Source organism: Bidens hawaiensis, unplaced genomic scaffold, assembly GCF_021521415.1.
Source record: "Bidens hawaiensis isolate Kalapana, Puna unplaced genomic scaffold, B.hawaiensis_p1.1 tig00026908_1, whole genome shotgun sequence".
In the NCBI taxonomy this organism is placed as follows: domain Eukaryota; kingdom Viridiplantae; phylum Streptophyta; class Magnoliopsida; order Asterales; family Asteraceae; genus Bidens; species Bidens hawaiensis.
In genome coordinates, this window is record NW_027494345.1 from 290,702 (window position 1) to 307,819 (window position 17,118).

The 17,118-nt window shown below is 35.5% G+C and overlaps 1 protein-coding gene and 1 pseudogene across 2 annotated transcripts; one reads left to right on the plus strand and one right to left on the minus strand.

Annotated features, from left to right (window-relative positions):
- Positions 1 to 2,272: 2,272 nt before the first annotated feature.
- On the plus strand, positions 2,273 to 13,140 carry LOC143574429 (uncharacterized). Its single transcript, XM_077059051.1, has 16 exons — positions 2,273 to 2,344; positions 2,444 to 2,494; positions 2,580 to 2,678; positions 3,576 to 4,112; positions 4,196 to 5,389; positions 5,492 to 5,819; positions 6,003 to 6,258; positions 6,386 to 6,602; positions 6,704 to 7,056; positions 7,131 to 7,646; positions 7,733 to 8,909; positions 9,003 to 9,356; positions 9,455 to 9,692; positions 9,920 to 12,408; positions 12,496 to 12,638; positions 12,734 to 13,140. Exons 1-16 carry the CDS (start codon positions 2,273 to 2,275, stop codon positions 13,116 to 13,118), a joined length of 8,409 nt encoding a protein of 2,802 aa, XP_076915166.1. The 3' UTR covers positions 13,119 to 13,140.
- A 1,089-nt stretch (positions 13,141 to 14,229) lies between these two features.
- On the minus strand, positions 14,230 to 16,436 carry LOC143574430 (uncharacterized; annotated as a pseudogene). Its single transcript, XR_013142588.1, has 8 exons — positions 16,405 to 16,436; positions 16,058 to 16,156; positions 15,635 to 15,786; positions 15,383 to 15,513; positions 15,075 to 15,286; positions 14,775 to 14,981; positions 14,610 to 14,690; positions 14,230 to 14,520 (listed from the first exon to the last, which is right to left on the minus strand). The product of XR_013142588.1 is annotated as an uncharacterized LOC143574430 (transcript).
- Between the last annotated feature and the right edge of the window lie 682 nt (positions 16,437 to 17,118).

A 17,118-nucleotide genomic window follows, 5' to 3' on the forward strand; every position in this document is an offset into this window, starting at 1 on the left:
AAACATAGGAATAAGCGCGTGATGTACGATCGAACGTTGCCTCGCGCCGCGTAGCGTGCGGGTAAAACTTCTAGTTAAATATTAAAAACTCGTACGATGGAAATGCAAAAGATAAGTGAAGGAAATTTCTTGGAAAGAAACATTTTGATAACTAAAATTTTAAAAAATCATGTAGCTTAAAAAGGATTTGAATCCAAGACCACATACTTAAATACCTATGCTTTATTATTCATCGTACCACTTGTTTAACTTTGACAGGAGTTCATCCATTTTAATAAGGGTGAACCCCCTTTGGAACATGTATATCCCTCTTTCAAAAGAAAACAGGTTCAAAAACTTTGTCTGAGACTTGATGTAGATTCAGACCGTAAACTTAGGCGTTGTGGTTAGGACTGGTAATTGGGTACTTGTTTAAGACATGATAAGACATATTAAAAAAAAAATGTGGTATGTGATTTTTTTATTTTCTTAAAGCTGTCTTATAGTCATGCTATATAAAGTAGTTAAATGAGTCGTATTCATGTTTGATACTTCTGTTAAGCGCGTCGCTTCAAACATGTTAAACCTGTTAAGACACGAATTGTCAACCCTAGTTGTGGTGCGCGAAAAGACGGCGCGAGCCACACACATCACAACACACATGCGCGAAAGAGCTTCTGCGCGCCGGCTCGCGTGAGAGATGTCTGTTGGAGATGTTGTTGGAGATGTTGGATGTTGTGCAAATGGTCACATGTGACCGTTTTTTATTATTAACAAAATCAAAGTTAAAGCTAAATGAAGGAGAAGGAAGGGCAAATCTAGACGATGAAAAAAATGATTTTGCCCTAATTTAAATTACATGAGCTTTTATTTCCTTGCTCAAATTTAGTTACATAGACCTTTTATTTTTAGTTACATGGTTTTTTTATCATATTGTTCCTTAATAAAAAATTAGGCTATAGTCCGTGCTCTACATGCTAAGAAAATATAATAAAAATAAAAGGTTATTATATGTAATATGTAAATTTAATTATTTCATATAATAATTTTTATTTATGACTTTTTTTATTAAGCATTTGATATACTATGCACTATAGTTTTAAGTTAAACCAAATCTTGGTATTTAATTTATTTAAAATAAAACATTCATACCGATATTGTTTTATTAAATATTGTGCATATAAGAATGATATTTATAACAAAATGTTGTCACAGATTTAAAAACCAAATTTACAAAAACTAAGGTATTGTTATAAAAGAAAAATAAATAAAAATATTTTAAAATATATTTTAAAATAATAAAAAGAGAAACGACGAACAATCTTAAATGGTTGTTTTAAAAAGATATAAGAATACAATGTGAATTATGGAAATGTTAACAGTCAAATATAAGTTTGGTTTTATACTAGAATAGAAATCACATTTGTATATGCTAAGGTAAGAAATCAACACAATTACCATTTTAGGGGCTGTTTGGTTCATTCAGATATGAATGAGTCAGATCTGAATGAACCTCTGTCCTATTCAGCAACAACAATAAGTCTGAATGATTCATACCTAATTTTTTAACCATTTAGATGTTTTTTCGTTTGGAATTAAACAGTCTGAATTCTGAATGAATTAGATGTTTACATCTTAATGGTTCCATTCAGATGTAAACAAACAACCCCTTAGTTGAGTTGGTAAGCATATTTGGTTTGAAACATAAGGTCTTAGGTTTGAAACCTGTATAAAAAAATAATTTATTTTTCAAAGTTTGATAAAGACTTATGGGTCATGGATCATAACTGGTTTATATTTTATTCAATGGTTTAGCACTTCGATCAGTTATTTTATATTTTATTCTCGTTCGTCTGAGTTACAACAGACTCATGTAGCTTCAATGGAAGCTTTAACAAATGTGCAATAAAAAATATCTAGCCAGCACTGCATGAAACAATATTAGTAAATAAACTCAAAGGATAACTTCAACTAGCACACACACGTTCAAAAATCAAAATGAGCATAAAACTTATCGTACCAAAATTTCGTGTTTCATACCGGGATACACATATTTTTGGCGGTTTAATAATTAAGAAAATGAATTGACAACAAAAGAAAAGAAAAGAAAAGAAAAGAAAAGAATACAAATGGGCGTACGTACGCCAGTGGATGATCAAAAGCACAAAGAAATGAAAGAAGAAGTTGAGTAGACTCCAAATTGACTCACTCAGTAGTTTTTCGAAAATCAAATAAATGATCCTCCTTTCCAACGCATTCTTCTTCTGTTGATTATTTGTACGGAGAAAGAAAGATGTTGAAAAAGATTATTCAATCGTTCCAAAGCATTACTGCTACCACTGCTTCAGCATCAATTCCTTCGAAAGTAAGTAACACCCTTTTCATTTATTTACCTTTTTAAATAATAATAATAATAATAAGTAAGCTTTGTTAACTTACCTGCATTTCGTTTCATTTGATACAGGCGATGATGGAAGAAGAAGACTACGACGACTTTTATCATTATCAAAACCAGGTCTGTTATCTATTATGCTTTTACTGTATTCAATTAATAATATTGATTTTTATATAAGTTTATTAAAGTTTCATTTTTGATACAGGGATTGATATCCCCTCAGCATCATAATCATGGGTTTGACCATATGCTCTTTTCATGGTCTCTTGCTGATATCTTGAATCACGACTTGTATAAACATCAGGTTTATCTCTTTTTCATTAGTATATTATATATGGGATGCATTCTTTTCAGAATAAAAAAAAATGTTGAGAACTGCTGCATAATGCACCTGTACACAGTGCATTAGAGATAGTCAAGGTAGCGGGAGAGAGAAAGCGTGGCGGTTACATAACCGTCTTATGTACCACAATTAAAGCACCAATTACAAGTGTTTTTAGGGGTGAGCAATAATCGAACTTAACTGAAAACCGACGAAACCGAATCAAAGTTAACTAGAAAAGTGGTTATCGATTATTTTTTGTACCCACGGTTAACCGAAAATTGACCGAACCGAACCATTAATATTTTCATATATTTATAGCTTTTATACCTTCATTTCATGTTTTTCATGTTCTATACTACCATTTTATGCATTTATATACCAGTATTATGTATTTATATCTTCATTTTTGTAGTTATGCATGCATTTCTAAGTAAATTTTTAGCCCAAATTTGATTTTGGTATGAACCAAAATTAACCGAAAACCAATTGGTTAATTTGTTTGAGGCTAATAACCGAACCATACACACCCTTAAGTGTATTATGCGGTTCTTGAGGCTCTTAACAATGTTTTTGGTTCTCATCTGACTATCTTCATACACTGTATATCATATATATAGTAAGGAGTAAAGATAAACAAGATTGGTAGGAATTAGGAATATAATCGGGTAAATATTTGGGTAAATAGGTATATGTTATCGGGTAATTGGGCCGGGTAAACGTGCATATCACGAAATCCCATGCCCGGTTATGGGTTTGGGGTTGATTGTCATCCCTAGTTTCAAGTGTTCATAGATCATGATAATGATTTATGAAGCTTAACTATTGGTTTTTGGATCATATATCGATAACATGAATCATTCTTGTAACCTGATATAGGTGGAGGACATACCACTTACTTTCCAATCAGAACACCACTATGTTGGCTCTTTTGTTTATCCTTTGTTAGAGGAAACGCGTGCTGAGTTGGCTTCATCTATGGAGGTCATGTATAGAGCTCCATACGCTGAAATAATCTCTTTAACCGAAACCAAACGTCACGGGGAAACACTGCATGATGTTACTGTGGGAAAATGGAGAAACAAAGTTAGCGAACGTGGTAAAGAGCCTTACCGGACATTACCAGGTGATCTGCTTATTTTAGCAGATGGAAAACCCGAATCTGTTGAAGATTTGGAGCGTGTGGGAAGAACATGGGCTTTTTCATTAGTTACTCAAATCAGTCAAGATGATGATATTGATGATGATAATACATCAATACGTTTTAAAGTTAAAGCTTCGAAAGATATTGAATTCCAAGAGGGGATGTTTGTTGTTTTCTTGACCAATATTACCACCAACAAAAGAATCTGGAATTCGTTGCACATGCACCGAAATATGAATATCATCAGAGAGATTCTTTACAACGATTCTATGGTAAGATTTTTGTTAAGATAACTCTAATAATATTTATTTTTTGTTGGTAACTTTGTTGTTAATTGTGAATGTGTTGGTTACAGGTTAAAGAGGGCTGCGATATTTGCTCTGTTGATAGCGATTTTTCTCAAAAGTTTGATTCACATGTTTTAGATCGGTTGAACGAATCACAAGCAGGGGCAATTAAGGCAGCTCTTTGTAAAACAGAATGTAGCCACGGTTCCTTTGTGGAGCAGATATGGGGACCACCTGGAACCGGGAAGACGACAACTGTCAGCGTGTTGCTGTTTATTCTTCTGCAAATGAATCATAGGACAGTTACTTGTGCTCCAACAAATGTGGCAATAGTACAAGTAGCTTCGCGTGTGCTTAGTCTGGTTAAGGAATGGTCCAAAATTACAACTGCGAGTGGAGATTCCTTTTATTGTATCGGAGACGTGCTTTTGTTTGGGAACAAACAGAGGTTGAAAGTTGGTTCAGAAGTTGAAGAAATTTATCTGGAAAATCGGGTTAAGAGGCTTACAGAGTGCCTCGGGTCATTCACGGGTTGGAGGGTATGCATAAAGTCTATGGTTGATTTACTTGAAGATTCTGTTTCTGAATATCATGTTTTTGTGGACAATGAAAAACAACTTGCAGCTAAAAATGAAGATGAAAATGAAAATGAAAAAGAAACTGAAACTACTGAGTTGGTAGTAAAATCGTTCATTGAGTTTGTTCGTGATCGTTTCATTTCGTGTCTAATTCCACTCAGGAGATGCATTTTACTGTTCTTGACTCATATTCCAAAAAGTTTCATGAAGGAACACAATTTCCAAATGATGGTTTCTCTTTTGGATGATTTAAGTTTGTTTAGGTCACTATTGTTTCAAGAGAAATTGGTTTCTGAAGAGCTTGAGCAATTTTTAACTTCTCAATCATTGCTAAATGATTTTGATGAGTCGAGTGACATGTCATCATTAAATTCTGCTAGAACCAAGACTTTGTCTGTTCTGAAAGCTTTGAATATATCTCTTGGAGGACTCCGTCTTCCAAGTGTTTTGAACAGTTTTGTGATAATGGACTTTTGCTATCAAAATGCTTCTCTTTTGTTCTGCACAACTTCTACTTCCTACAAGTTGCATATGGTTCAAATGAAGCCTTTGGAGATTTTGGTGATAGATGAAGCTGCTCAGTTAAAAGAGGCTGAATCCACTATTCCTCTTCAGCTGCCGGGAATTAAACATGCGATTCTTATTGGAGATGAATGCCAGTTACCTGCAATGGTTTTCAGCAATGTAAGTCTATACTTCCTCTGTTTTATGGTTACTAAGTTAAAGAAACCAGAAACCGATATTGATACATATATTTGACAAAACAATTTTTTTGTTTGTTGACAGTTATGTGCTGAATCTGATTTTGGAAGAAGCCTGTTTGGCAGACTGAGTTCTTTGGGACATTCTAAGCACTTACTTGATGTGCAGTACAGGATGCATCCTTCTATAAGTTATTTCCCAAATTGGAAATTCTATCAAAATAATATTCTGGATGCTGAAAATGTGAAATGTAAAAGCTATGAGAAACAATATCTTTCTGGACCAATGTTTGGTTCATATTCGTTTATAAATGTTGTTGGTGGAAGGGAAGAAAAAGATGACGAAGAAAGAAGCCGGAGAAACATGGTTGAGGTGGCTATAGTGATTAAGATTGTACAAAATCTTTACAAAGGTATACGAGTTCTTTATATTTTATCATTTACACCAACATTTTGTTTCTTCATAATTTTGTTGCGGGCTCGATTTATGTATACTTATAATTCTAGAGAAGACAAAGTAGAATAATGTTGTAACACTAAAACATAAGTAGCTGTGAAATTTTGTTTAAGTTTCATCTTTTTTTTTGGTGTTATAGCATGGCAGGAGTCAAAGAAGAAATTTACTATCGGTGTTGTGTCTCCTTATGCTGCACAAGTTGTTTCCATTCAAGAAAAGCTTGCTAAAAAGTATGAGAAACTTGATGGATTCTCAGTAAAGGTGAAAACCATTGATGGTTTTCAAGGTGGTGAAGAAGATATTATTATCTTATCAACAGTAAGATCTAATAACCATGGGAATGTTGGCTTTTTATCTAGTCCTCAAAGGACTAACGTAGCCTTGACTAGAGCACGGTATGATAGCTTATCAGATTGTTTTATTCAGTTATTTAGAATAATATTCCTCTTGTAGTTATGATAAAACTTGTCTTGAACCTCAGTATGTTTGACTTTGTTAATGTTTTGTCTTTCATTTTTCTAGACACTGTCTTTGGATATTGGGCAATGAAAGAACCCTCACTAATAGTGAATGTGAATGGAACGCGTTAATTTATGACGCAAAGACTCGCCATTGTTTGTTTGATGCTGATGCTGATGAATGTTTGCAGTCTACAATCATAGCTGCAAAGAAAGAACTAGACCAACTTGATGATCTGGTTAATGGCAATAGCATTCTTTTTAAACATTCTAAATGGAAGGTATTGTACCTATATGCTTTTTTTTTCCAACATAAACGTATCTCATTATGTGGTATATTTTGTGCTTTTGTTTATCTATTTTGTTACTTTTATCCAATCAGGTTCTCTTTAGTGATGATTTCAGAAAGTCGTTTGGAAAACTGACATTTGCTCGATTAAAGAAGGTGGTTTTAAATCTTTTACTGAAACTTTCCGGTGGTTGGCGTCCTAAAAACACAAGTGTAGACATGTGTTGCGAAAAATCTTCACAAATTTTGAAAAAGTTTAAGGTTGAAGGTTTGTACATTATCTGTTCAGTTGACATAATCAAAGAAGTCAAATACACCCAAGTTTTAAAGGTTTGGGATATATTACCCTTGGAGGAAATTCCTAAACTCACAAAACGACTTGAGAGCATATTTTCCGCTTATACAGATGATTATATTAATCGTTGCACAGCAAAATGTTTGGAAGGGTAATGCTAATATGATGTCTACTAATTACTAAATAGCGGTTATACATGCTAATTTTCAATTTTTTCGTGTTCAGGAATTTTGAAGTTCCTAGGAGTTGGTCGGCTTCACAAGAATTAATCAGATTTAATTCTTTAGCCAACTGTGAAGGTGATAGTGAAGCGGGTGCGAGTGCTGGTGATGGAAGAATTTATGTTGAAAACTCCAAAGTGAGTGAAAGCTTACTGCTGATGAAGTTCTACTCGTTGTCACGTGGGGTGGTGACCCATTTGCTTTCTGGTAAAGAACTTGACTTACCAATGCAAGTAACCGATGAGCAAATGGATATAATTCTTTTTGACAAAAGTTCTTTCATAATTGGGCGATCGGGAACCGGTAAAACCACAATTTTGACTATGAAGTTGTTCCAAAATGATCAAAATTTTCGCATTGCTTCTGAAGGGATTAATGAAGCAGAAAACAGTCGAGTTAGGGATGGTGAAGTTGCTAATGACTCGGAAAGTAGAAAACCGAGTGTTCTTCGTCAGCTTTTTGTGACAGTCAGCCCAAAGTTGTGTTATGCTGTAAAGCAGCATGTTTCTCAACTTACAAGGTGAATAAATACCTGTCTGTTAATTTATTATTATTATTATTTTGCATTGGTAGTTTTCTGACATCAAGAATTGATGTATATGACAGTATTTCGAGTCATGGAAGTTCACCAGCTGAGATTAATCTTGAGGATGCAGATTCTACATTGGAATTTAGTGATATCCCGAACAAATTTGTTGACATTCCCGTGAAGAAGTATCCTCTAGTGTTGACTTTCCAGAAGTTTCTACTGATGTTGGATGGCACACTGGGGAGTTCATTTTTTGAAAGATTTATCGAGGCAAGAGAGAGTCCTCAATCTAACTTTATAAGTTTAGGATCTGTTGCATTGCAAAAATTCATAAGACAGAAGGAGGTTACGTTCGATAGGTTTTGTTCATTTTACTGGCCTCACTTTAATCTAAATCATAAAAAGAAACTTGACCCTTCTCGAGTATTTACAGAAATAATTTCTCATATAAAAGGGGGCCTGCAAGCAGGAGAATGCAGTGATGGTAAACTAAGTTTAGAGGGATACTCTTTATTGGCTGAAACACGTGGTTCCAAAGTAACCAAAAAGAAAAGAGAGAACGTCTACTCTCTTTTTCAAGCCTATGAAACTATGAAAACGGAACGTGGGGAATTTGATTTGGGCGATCTAGTCATTGACCTTCATCATCGGTTAAAAAATTCAAGGTACGAAGGTGATCAGATGGATTTTGTTTACATTGATGAAGTTCAAGATCTTAGCATGAGGCAAATCTCTCTTTTTAAATATATTTGCCAAAATGTTGACGAGGGTTTTATTTTTGCTGGTGATACTGCACAAACCATTGCAAGAGGCATTGACTTTAGGTTTCAAGATATTAGATCTTTGTTTTATACCGAGTTTTTAAGCTCCCGACGAGCTGGGAAACAAGAGAAAGGCATTGTATCTGAAATCTTTCAATTGAAACAAAACTTCCGAACTCACGCGGGCGTTCTTGATTTGGCTCAAAGTGTCATTGACATTTTGTACTGTTACTTTCGTCACTCGATTGATATTTTGGAGCCTGAGACTAGTCTGATTTCTGGGGAAGCACCAGTTTTGCTAGAGTCTGGTAATGATGAAAACGCGATAGTGACAATCTTTGGTGGCAGTGGGAGTGGTGCAGAAATTGTTGGTTTTGGTGCTGAACAAGTGATTTTGGTACGGGATGATGAAGCAAAAACCGAGATATGTGATTATATTGGAAAACAGGCTCTTGTTCTCACTGTTGTGGAGTGTAAAGGCCTTGAGTTTCAGGTCAGTTTCTTATTCTTTCTTTCACTAACCGATCATTTTTTTTGTAACTTTACTTTACTTTTATTTTTAATGTTTGTGTTGCATGATTTATAGGATGTGTTACTCTATAACTTTTTTGGGACGTCTCCTCTGAAAGATCAGTGGAGGGTAATATATGAATACATGAAGGAGCGTGACTGGCTCGATGAGAAACTTGCTCAGTCATTCCCTAGTTTCAGTGAGTCAAGACATAGTGTCTTATGTTCTGAATTGAAACAGTTATATGTGGCAATCACCCGCACACGACAAAGGCTATGGATATGTGAAAATAAAGAGGAACTCTCCAAGCCAATGTTTGAATACTGGAAAAGAAGGGGACTCGTTCAGATTAGAAAGCTGGATGATTCAGTTGCGCAGGCAATGCGAGTTGCAAGCAGCCCTCAAGAATGGAGGGAGCGTGGCAAAAAGGTAATATTTTTTAAATGTATTACTGTTGTAGTTATTTTATGATATTTTATTTTTATTACATTTTTAACATGCTTTTGTGATTCTCGTATGGTTTTCAGCTTTATTATGAGAATAATTTTGTGATGGCAACCATGTGTTTTGAAAGAGCTGGTGATATAAAGTGGGAGACTTTAGCCAAGGCTTCTGGTCTCAGAGCATCTGCTGATCAAATGCGGGGTACAAATCATGAAGCTTTTACAGGTTATGCTAGACAAGCGGCGGAAATGTTTGAATCTATTGGGAAACTTGAGCTTGCTGCATCTTGTTTTTGTGATTTGGAGGAGTATGAAACAGCAGGTAACGTCTATTTTAACCATAAATGCCTGTCTAAAGATTTACTCAACAATTGCGTGACTAGTGCTCACATTTGCATTCTCTCTGGTGTCTTATTAAACACGTTGAACTGGTTATTCAAAGATATAGTTATTTTTTCCGGTGTGATAACTGTGTGTTTTTGTTCATAATCAACCAACCTGACTCGTCTATCTTGACACATTTATTTTGATCTCTTGTTTTTTGTGCAGGAAAAATGCAGCTTAAGTGTGGAAAGATGAACGCAGCAGCTGAATGTTTCACTCTAGCAGGGTGCTATATTGATGCAGCCGAAGCCTATGCAAAAGGAGAGGAGTTCTCCAAGTGTTTATCAGTTTGCAGAAAAGGGAAACTTTTCGATAAAGGATTGCAGTTCATAGAACACTGGAAAGAGTTATCTACTGTTCAAAGCAAAGAGTTAGAACTGATTGAACAAGAGTTTCTGGAGAGCTGTGCCCTCGATTTCCATGAGCATAAAGATCTTAAATCCATGATGAAGTTTGTTCGTGCTTTCTGTTCTATGGAGTCCAAGCGCGTGTTCTTAAAGTCATTAGGCTGCCTTGACGACCTTTTGGTTTTGGAAGAAGAGTCTGGCAATTTTCTTGATGCTGCTGAGCTGGCAAGGTCTTGGGGTGATGTTTTGAAAGAAGCTGATCTTTTGGACAAGGCTGGTTGTTTTAAAGATGCAGCGGTTCTGTTGCTTTGGTATGTGTTTTTTAGCTCGTTATGGGGAAACAACAACAAAGGCTGGCCATTGAAGCAGTTTGCTCAGAAGGAAGAGCTTTGTGACAAAGCAAAATCGCTTGCAAAAATGTTATCAGACGATTTCTATGAATTTGTTTGTAGTGAGCTTAAAGTAGTCTCTGATCAGCATGGCAGCTTGCGCGAGCTCAAAAAAGATTTTCATGTTTCCCAGATAAACAAGAGTTTAAGGGGAGAAAACTTTATTATTAGAAAAATCTTGGATTCTCATACTCGTTTGAATTATTCGAAGTATGACTGGGAGGATGAATTACCGGTTGATGTTAATAAGCACTGTGAGAACAAGATTTGGCAGAACCAAGTGTCTGTTAGAACACTTGTTTTTTACTGGAATGCATGGAAGGAAAGTGTTCTGGATATATTTGAGTGTCTTGAAAGCTTCCACAAAGAAGAACATGAACACGAGGGTTGTGTTGACTTTCTTTTAAATTATTTTGGGGTGAGGAAGCAGTTTCTAAAAGGCAATATCGTTTACATGTTAGTCAACGAGCAGGCTGATTGGATAAGAAATGCGGGTCAAAAGGGTCTTCAAAGGGACGGGAAGCTTCTTACTATGAATGTAAAAGATTTGGTGTTTTCTATAAGGTCTTATTGGCAATGTGAATTAGTTTCTGTGGGTATTAAAGTGCTTGAAGTTCTTGAAGGTCTTTATAAGTCAGTCAACGGTTCTGCATTTCATCAAAGCACATCCCTTCTTCACATGTTTGAGGTTTCCAAGTTTCTCATAGACTGCAAGTACGTTAACGCCAAAGATACAAGGAAGCTGGAAAGGTACCTAGGGATTTCTTCAAATTATTTTGATCTCGTGTTTCCATTAGACTGGAGAAGATCGGTCTCTGGTGATTTAATTTCGTTAAGGGACACCAATCTGTCTCATAACTTGCTTGAGGAGATTATTCATCAAAATGTTAACATGAAGGGTGGTGTCATCACCTATCGGACAATCGGGAGGGTGATGATGATATGTCTAGGTTCTAGAAAACCTGCAGCACTTTACGAGCATATAACTACACGGATTCAATGGAATCCCGCATGGAAGCAATGTTTTGAGATATTCATGAATGGTGGCTTTAAAGAGGTTTATATTTCTCAAGCACTACTTAGTGCTTTGGAAGATACGTTTAGAGCCAATTGGAGAACTGCCGGTTACATGTCACCTCACAGTTTTGTTTATCTCTTGGAAAGTCTTTATTTCATGACATCTTTCTATTCTAGAATCTTTTACACCACAAAGTCTTCTTTTGTTGGATGGTTCACAGACGTCCACTCTACCACAACCTACTTGGCATCCCAACAGATAGTTTCAAACGCAACAAACTTTATCGTTGGACTGATTCAACAGATTCTCTACAATAAAAGTGATACTAAATCATGGATTCAAAGTTCTGGTATTACTTTCTCTAATTACCATCGATTGTTATCTTTGAAGCTGGTTATGATGCTGGCTTTAATCTGTCTGCAAGTATCAGACTGTTCTCAAGTACTACTTGATTTGCTGTTGGGAAATAATAATGTTGCTTATTTGCTTCCGAGGGAGTTCATGACTTGTCTTCTAAGTAGGAGAAAGGGCCGTTACTTGAACTTGCATCCAGAAGTGGTTGCAGAGGCGTTTACGAGCATAAATGATTCTCTCCTAATCGTGTGCACGGGCAATGCCAATCCAAGAATCCATGCTCCTTGTGCTCTGTTTGTGGACCTTAGGAAATCCAAAGAAGAGATAATGCGCGTATTATTTCCAAGAAAAGTTGTACCTTCAAACGATGATGAAACTGTGGTGATTCCTGAGGCACCATCTTCAAATGCATCACCGGATGACAATCTGAATGTGAATCCTGTGAAACTGCAATTTAATTGGAAAGTTCTTGAAGATATATCTAAAGCTGTAAATGAGAAGCGGGATGTGACACTAAACACCTTACCTGCTGCGCCTATGATAAAGGTAATATTGTATCATTGTGGTTGTAATGAATAATTATGTTAGTTTACTTTTATCATCATTGGTGTATGTTTAATGTTTTGGTTTCAGAAAGAATTGGATAAGAATATAAACATATTAGCTACTGCTCTTGCGGACAAACGATTCTGTACTGGAAAAGATGAACGTGTTGTACATGAAGCGATGGATGCAAAAACTAATCTAGAGATGCTTTCTTCTGCATTTGGCACACGGTTAGACTTGTGAACTATGAAGCAGTTTTTATTGTTGATTGATGTGTTTACATACATAATAACAAGATTTTCTTGGGTTTATTTTGATCTTTCAGTCAAACAATTTTGGAACGTTCAGATTTTCTGAAGATGGTGCGAAGGTTGGTGGAAGAACTGCAGAATGTTAGGCCAACAATAGATGGCTTCTTGAGCGATACTGTCACGGGTCAGGAGTCAAAGATTGAGCAAAAGGTGGTGTCGGAGACAACTGAGGTTGGTCAAACGAGTGAGGAGAAGGATAATGTCAAGGGAACCGGCGCAGTGATAGAAAATCAAACCGGTGGCGGTAACACTCAGGATGCAAAAAGCAATAAAGGGAAGAATAATGTCAAGGGAACCGGCACGGTGGTAGAAAATCAAACCGGTGGTGGTAACACTCAGGATGCTAAAGGCAAGAAAGCGAAGAAAAAGAAGAGCAAAAAGAACAAAGGTAAAAAGTAATGATTGTGGAAGATCATGTCTTTTGAGTTTGAGAATCTAAAGTGTGTATATACTGAGAACATATTTAAGGTCATGTTTGCTTTGGGTTATGTAGAGTGGTCTCATGTTTTTGGCTGTGGAAATGTGCCTAGTGTTATTTTCATATTCGGGGCAGTTCGGTTTCAAGCTGGTTGGTTTTACACATAACTATCGATATCACAGTATTCAAATTCTGACATCTGATAATGATTCGGTTAGTTCGGTTTTTATGATCACCCTTTACTACTAATTATGACAAAATCAGTTGTTGGGGTGGTTGAAAGTGGAAATGCAAGTACTATGGCATGTTAACTAAAACTAAAACTGACTCTAAAAAGTGAAAATCGGTTTTAGATTTTTTTAATTATTTATTTTAAACCGTTTTTTTTTTTCGGGTTATTTAACGGTTAACCGGTTCGGTTATACCCGAAACCAATTATACTGGTTAGGGTTTTTGTGTTTGAAAACCGGGTGGTACCCAACCCGATTAACTAATGTTACTGGTTGGTTGACTGTTGGCCACTAACCCCGGCTATTAAATTAACTGATTTTCGAATAACCGGTTAACCGGTTTGTGCAATGTGCATGTCTAGCCAGAGCTTTAAATCCGTTGTATAGGGCCCATTCTAGTTGGAAATGGGCCGAACTTGTCTAAAGCCCAATTGTTAGGTTTGTAGTTTTATTTGTTGCAACATTTTTAACGTACAAGTACATGAACATCTCCAGTTGATTATTGTCTTTGTTTTTGGTTTGTAGTTTCTGCATTTTAGATTTCCAGCTATGGCTAAATGTTGTATTATAGAGTGGATCTACTTGTCACAGGCAAGGAATTAATAATTTAATACATGTTTAGTTATTGTTTTATGGTATATAACACACATTTATTCATGTTTAATCAAAGTCCATGATATACTATTTCCATTTTCATCATATAACATATATAATAATCAAATGCTTCATTAATTCATATATATATATATATATAGGCACATGCCTAAATCATATTATGGCTAGAAACTAATTAACCTAGAAATCAACCATTGACTAATTTCCATGCTTTATTCTTCTAATAATCTTCTAGATACTGTATATAATTAGCTCAAAACAATCTGGATTCATCAATGGTGTTCCCCTTGTTTAAACATAGTCTTTGCTGTCTAAGCACCAACAATAAAAATCGGACCTTGAGATTCCAAACAGTTCATCAGGACTCATCCTCTCAAGCTCGCTTTGTCTCCATGAAGCAAAGTTATTCTTATTTTGTGTGTCGGTAGCAAGTGGATAGTTCTCATTTCTATGAGCCTGTGACCTCATCCTCCTGTAAAGCCTCATCGTTGCAACACAATCTTCGTAAGGATCTTGTATGCCAACTTGAATATCATATCTGTTTCATGAAATATCGCGAGATCCATTAGCATACTTAAAATGGAAAATTTTAGTCATTAAACTTGTATAACCATCAAGGTTAATTACCCGAGGTATGCTTTTGTGAGATACTTAAGTGAGTTGCTGAGCTTGCTAGTCTTCATTAGGGGTGGATAGTTTTCTGTATCTCTGTATATAATAAAAACCGAGTATTTAAGATAAATAGTCATGCATATTTATAAGTGATTCTCTACAAAAAAGATGCTTGCTTGCCTTAATTTAATTGCAGGGTACTCCAACTCCAAGGATTTAAGGTCATGATCCAAACCATGACCTACAAGAATCCTTGCTTTCCCGCCTCTTGGCCGAATCTTCCATACGGGTTCCCCATTGCACAAGAAATCTTGAATCTTTCTTTGAACTTGTCTAAGTGGCATTGCATCCCTCAGGTATTCGGGCCGAATGCCAGTTGTCTCATACCTATGCGTTTTCAGAACTTAATATATATATTGTGTAATGCTTGCACAATACGAGTAATATATATGGGACCGGAAGGGGGATCGAAAAAGATACCTGTAGTGTGTAACAGGAAGGTATGGCTTGACGTAGGACCGGAATAATATGTTCTCATATTCATCAATGATGCAAACTTTGGCACAAAGATCCAAAGAACCATCACTACCACCACCAACCATTTTGCAAGCCATTGCAACGGCTCATGTTTTCCCGTTATCGATTCTTAGGTCATCTTGGATGCCTAAGTTAGCAAAGCGGTATAGTAGAGCCTGAAGTAATTTATAAGTGTCAAGGGGATTTATTTCTTGATTAATTTTTTTTTAAAAAAATAGATGCATTTTCAATCAAGATCGATAAGTTATTACATTATTTCCATATGATAGTTGGCATGTATCTCGGTGAACCCTGAGAGCATTGCGACTGCTAAGAATGGTTAAGCATATATCACAACCACGCTCACGAAACACCCTTTCACATTCGGCCTTTGGTAAGGGTCCTGTGAAAGAAGAAAGTGAAACATGTTATGATACATGATATAATCATTTGTGAGTGAAAAGTCAAGGTTTGAGACTTGATGCAATCAATAACAAATCTATATATATCATGTAGCTAATTACCTATAAGATGTTCTCGAAGAGATTCAAATGATCGGGAGCGTTTTCCACAAATTCCACAAATGGGCTCATGAACCGAGTGGTATGAGGTCCTCATGTGTTCCACTAGGTGCTCCTTTTTGTTGAACTGCCTATAGCAGGCTGCACACTTATTCCTAACAAAAAAGAAAGAAATAGGTGTTAGTTAACAATCATGTAAGAAACAGTATATAACTTATTAACATGTTGAAAGTTGTGACAACATGTGACAGCTGATTATGTATATAGGCATGCTATTAAAAGCATGCAGAACATTATTTTTTACTCATCAATTAATAATCAGATAAAATTTCTACACACCCGCAATCAAAATGAAAAAAACAGACAAACGACTCGTGTTAGACAATTTGTGTGAAACTGCGAATGGGTGCGATTTATGCTTGTTACCTTAGAGTCTCGGAAGGATCCATTATAGTGATGACAACTTTGATGTCAATGAACTCGAGTTCGTTCTTGTAGTTTTTAGGAGAAGAAATGAAGAGATGACTAGTTGAGGAAGAAATGAAAGAATGCCCAAGGTATTTATAACCAGAGATAGAGTAAAAAAAAATAAAATTATAAAAGAGTGGAAATTATCTAGCTATATTCTCAACCTTTATCCTAGTCTGAGACAAGTACTAAAGAAAACATAGTCAAGATTTACAATGTGGGCTGAAAATGACTGATTCCTTAAGATTAGAAGCAGTTTGAGTTAAGATATCATGTTGATCTGTTGAATGCTTCACTGCATATACCTGCATTCTAAGAACATGCATGATAATCCCATGGGCCATGCAAAATCATACTGAATAATTCTACTCGTATCATTCCTGTTTCAGTGATTGCGGCTGTTTACTTTATTCCATCCTGTCAACTTGGTACCACCCATTGGGTGAGATATATACCATGCACACTTTCACAAACATAAAATCTTAACCTTAAAGTCTTTAACATGAACCAAATTGTCTACAAAACAAATAATTTCTTTATCTATATTTTATTATCATGCATAATCAAGAAACTGATATTAAACAAGCATTACAAGATTTCTTTTATTTTTTTTATACTTATTTATTTTATAATAGTTAGAAATCAAACAAAAATAGTAGTGTGTATATATATTCCTTATAGTGCACATTTTGTGTTCTTTGATCATCTACATCTTACATGACCTTATGAAGCTTAAAAACTCTAGAAAACTACCCCCCCCCCCTAAAAGGTAAACTAAACCCGAAAGCCAAACTAAGAAATTTTTTTTTAACGAGGGATGCTATATAAACATTTTTTTTTACTTTTTGTTTTCTTTTTGTTTTATAATTTTTTGGAGGTTTTTTTTTTCTTTATAAAAATGATGTGATGTAGATGATCAAGGTTGCACCATAAGATGGAGGGAGATGATCAAGGACTGGGAAGAGTATTCCCCAGTTTCTCACTTTTTTGGAATTCCATTTTGAACATATATATATATG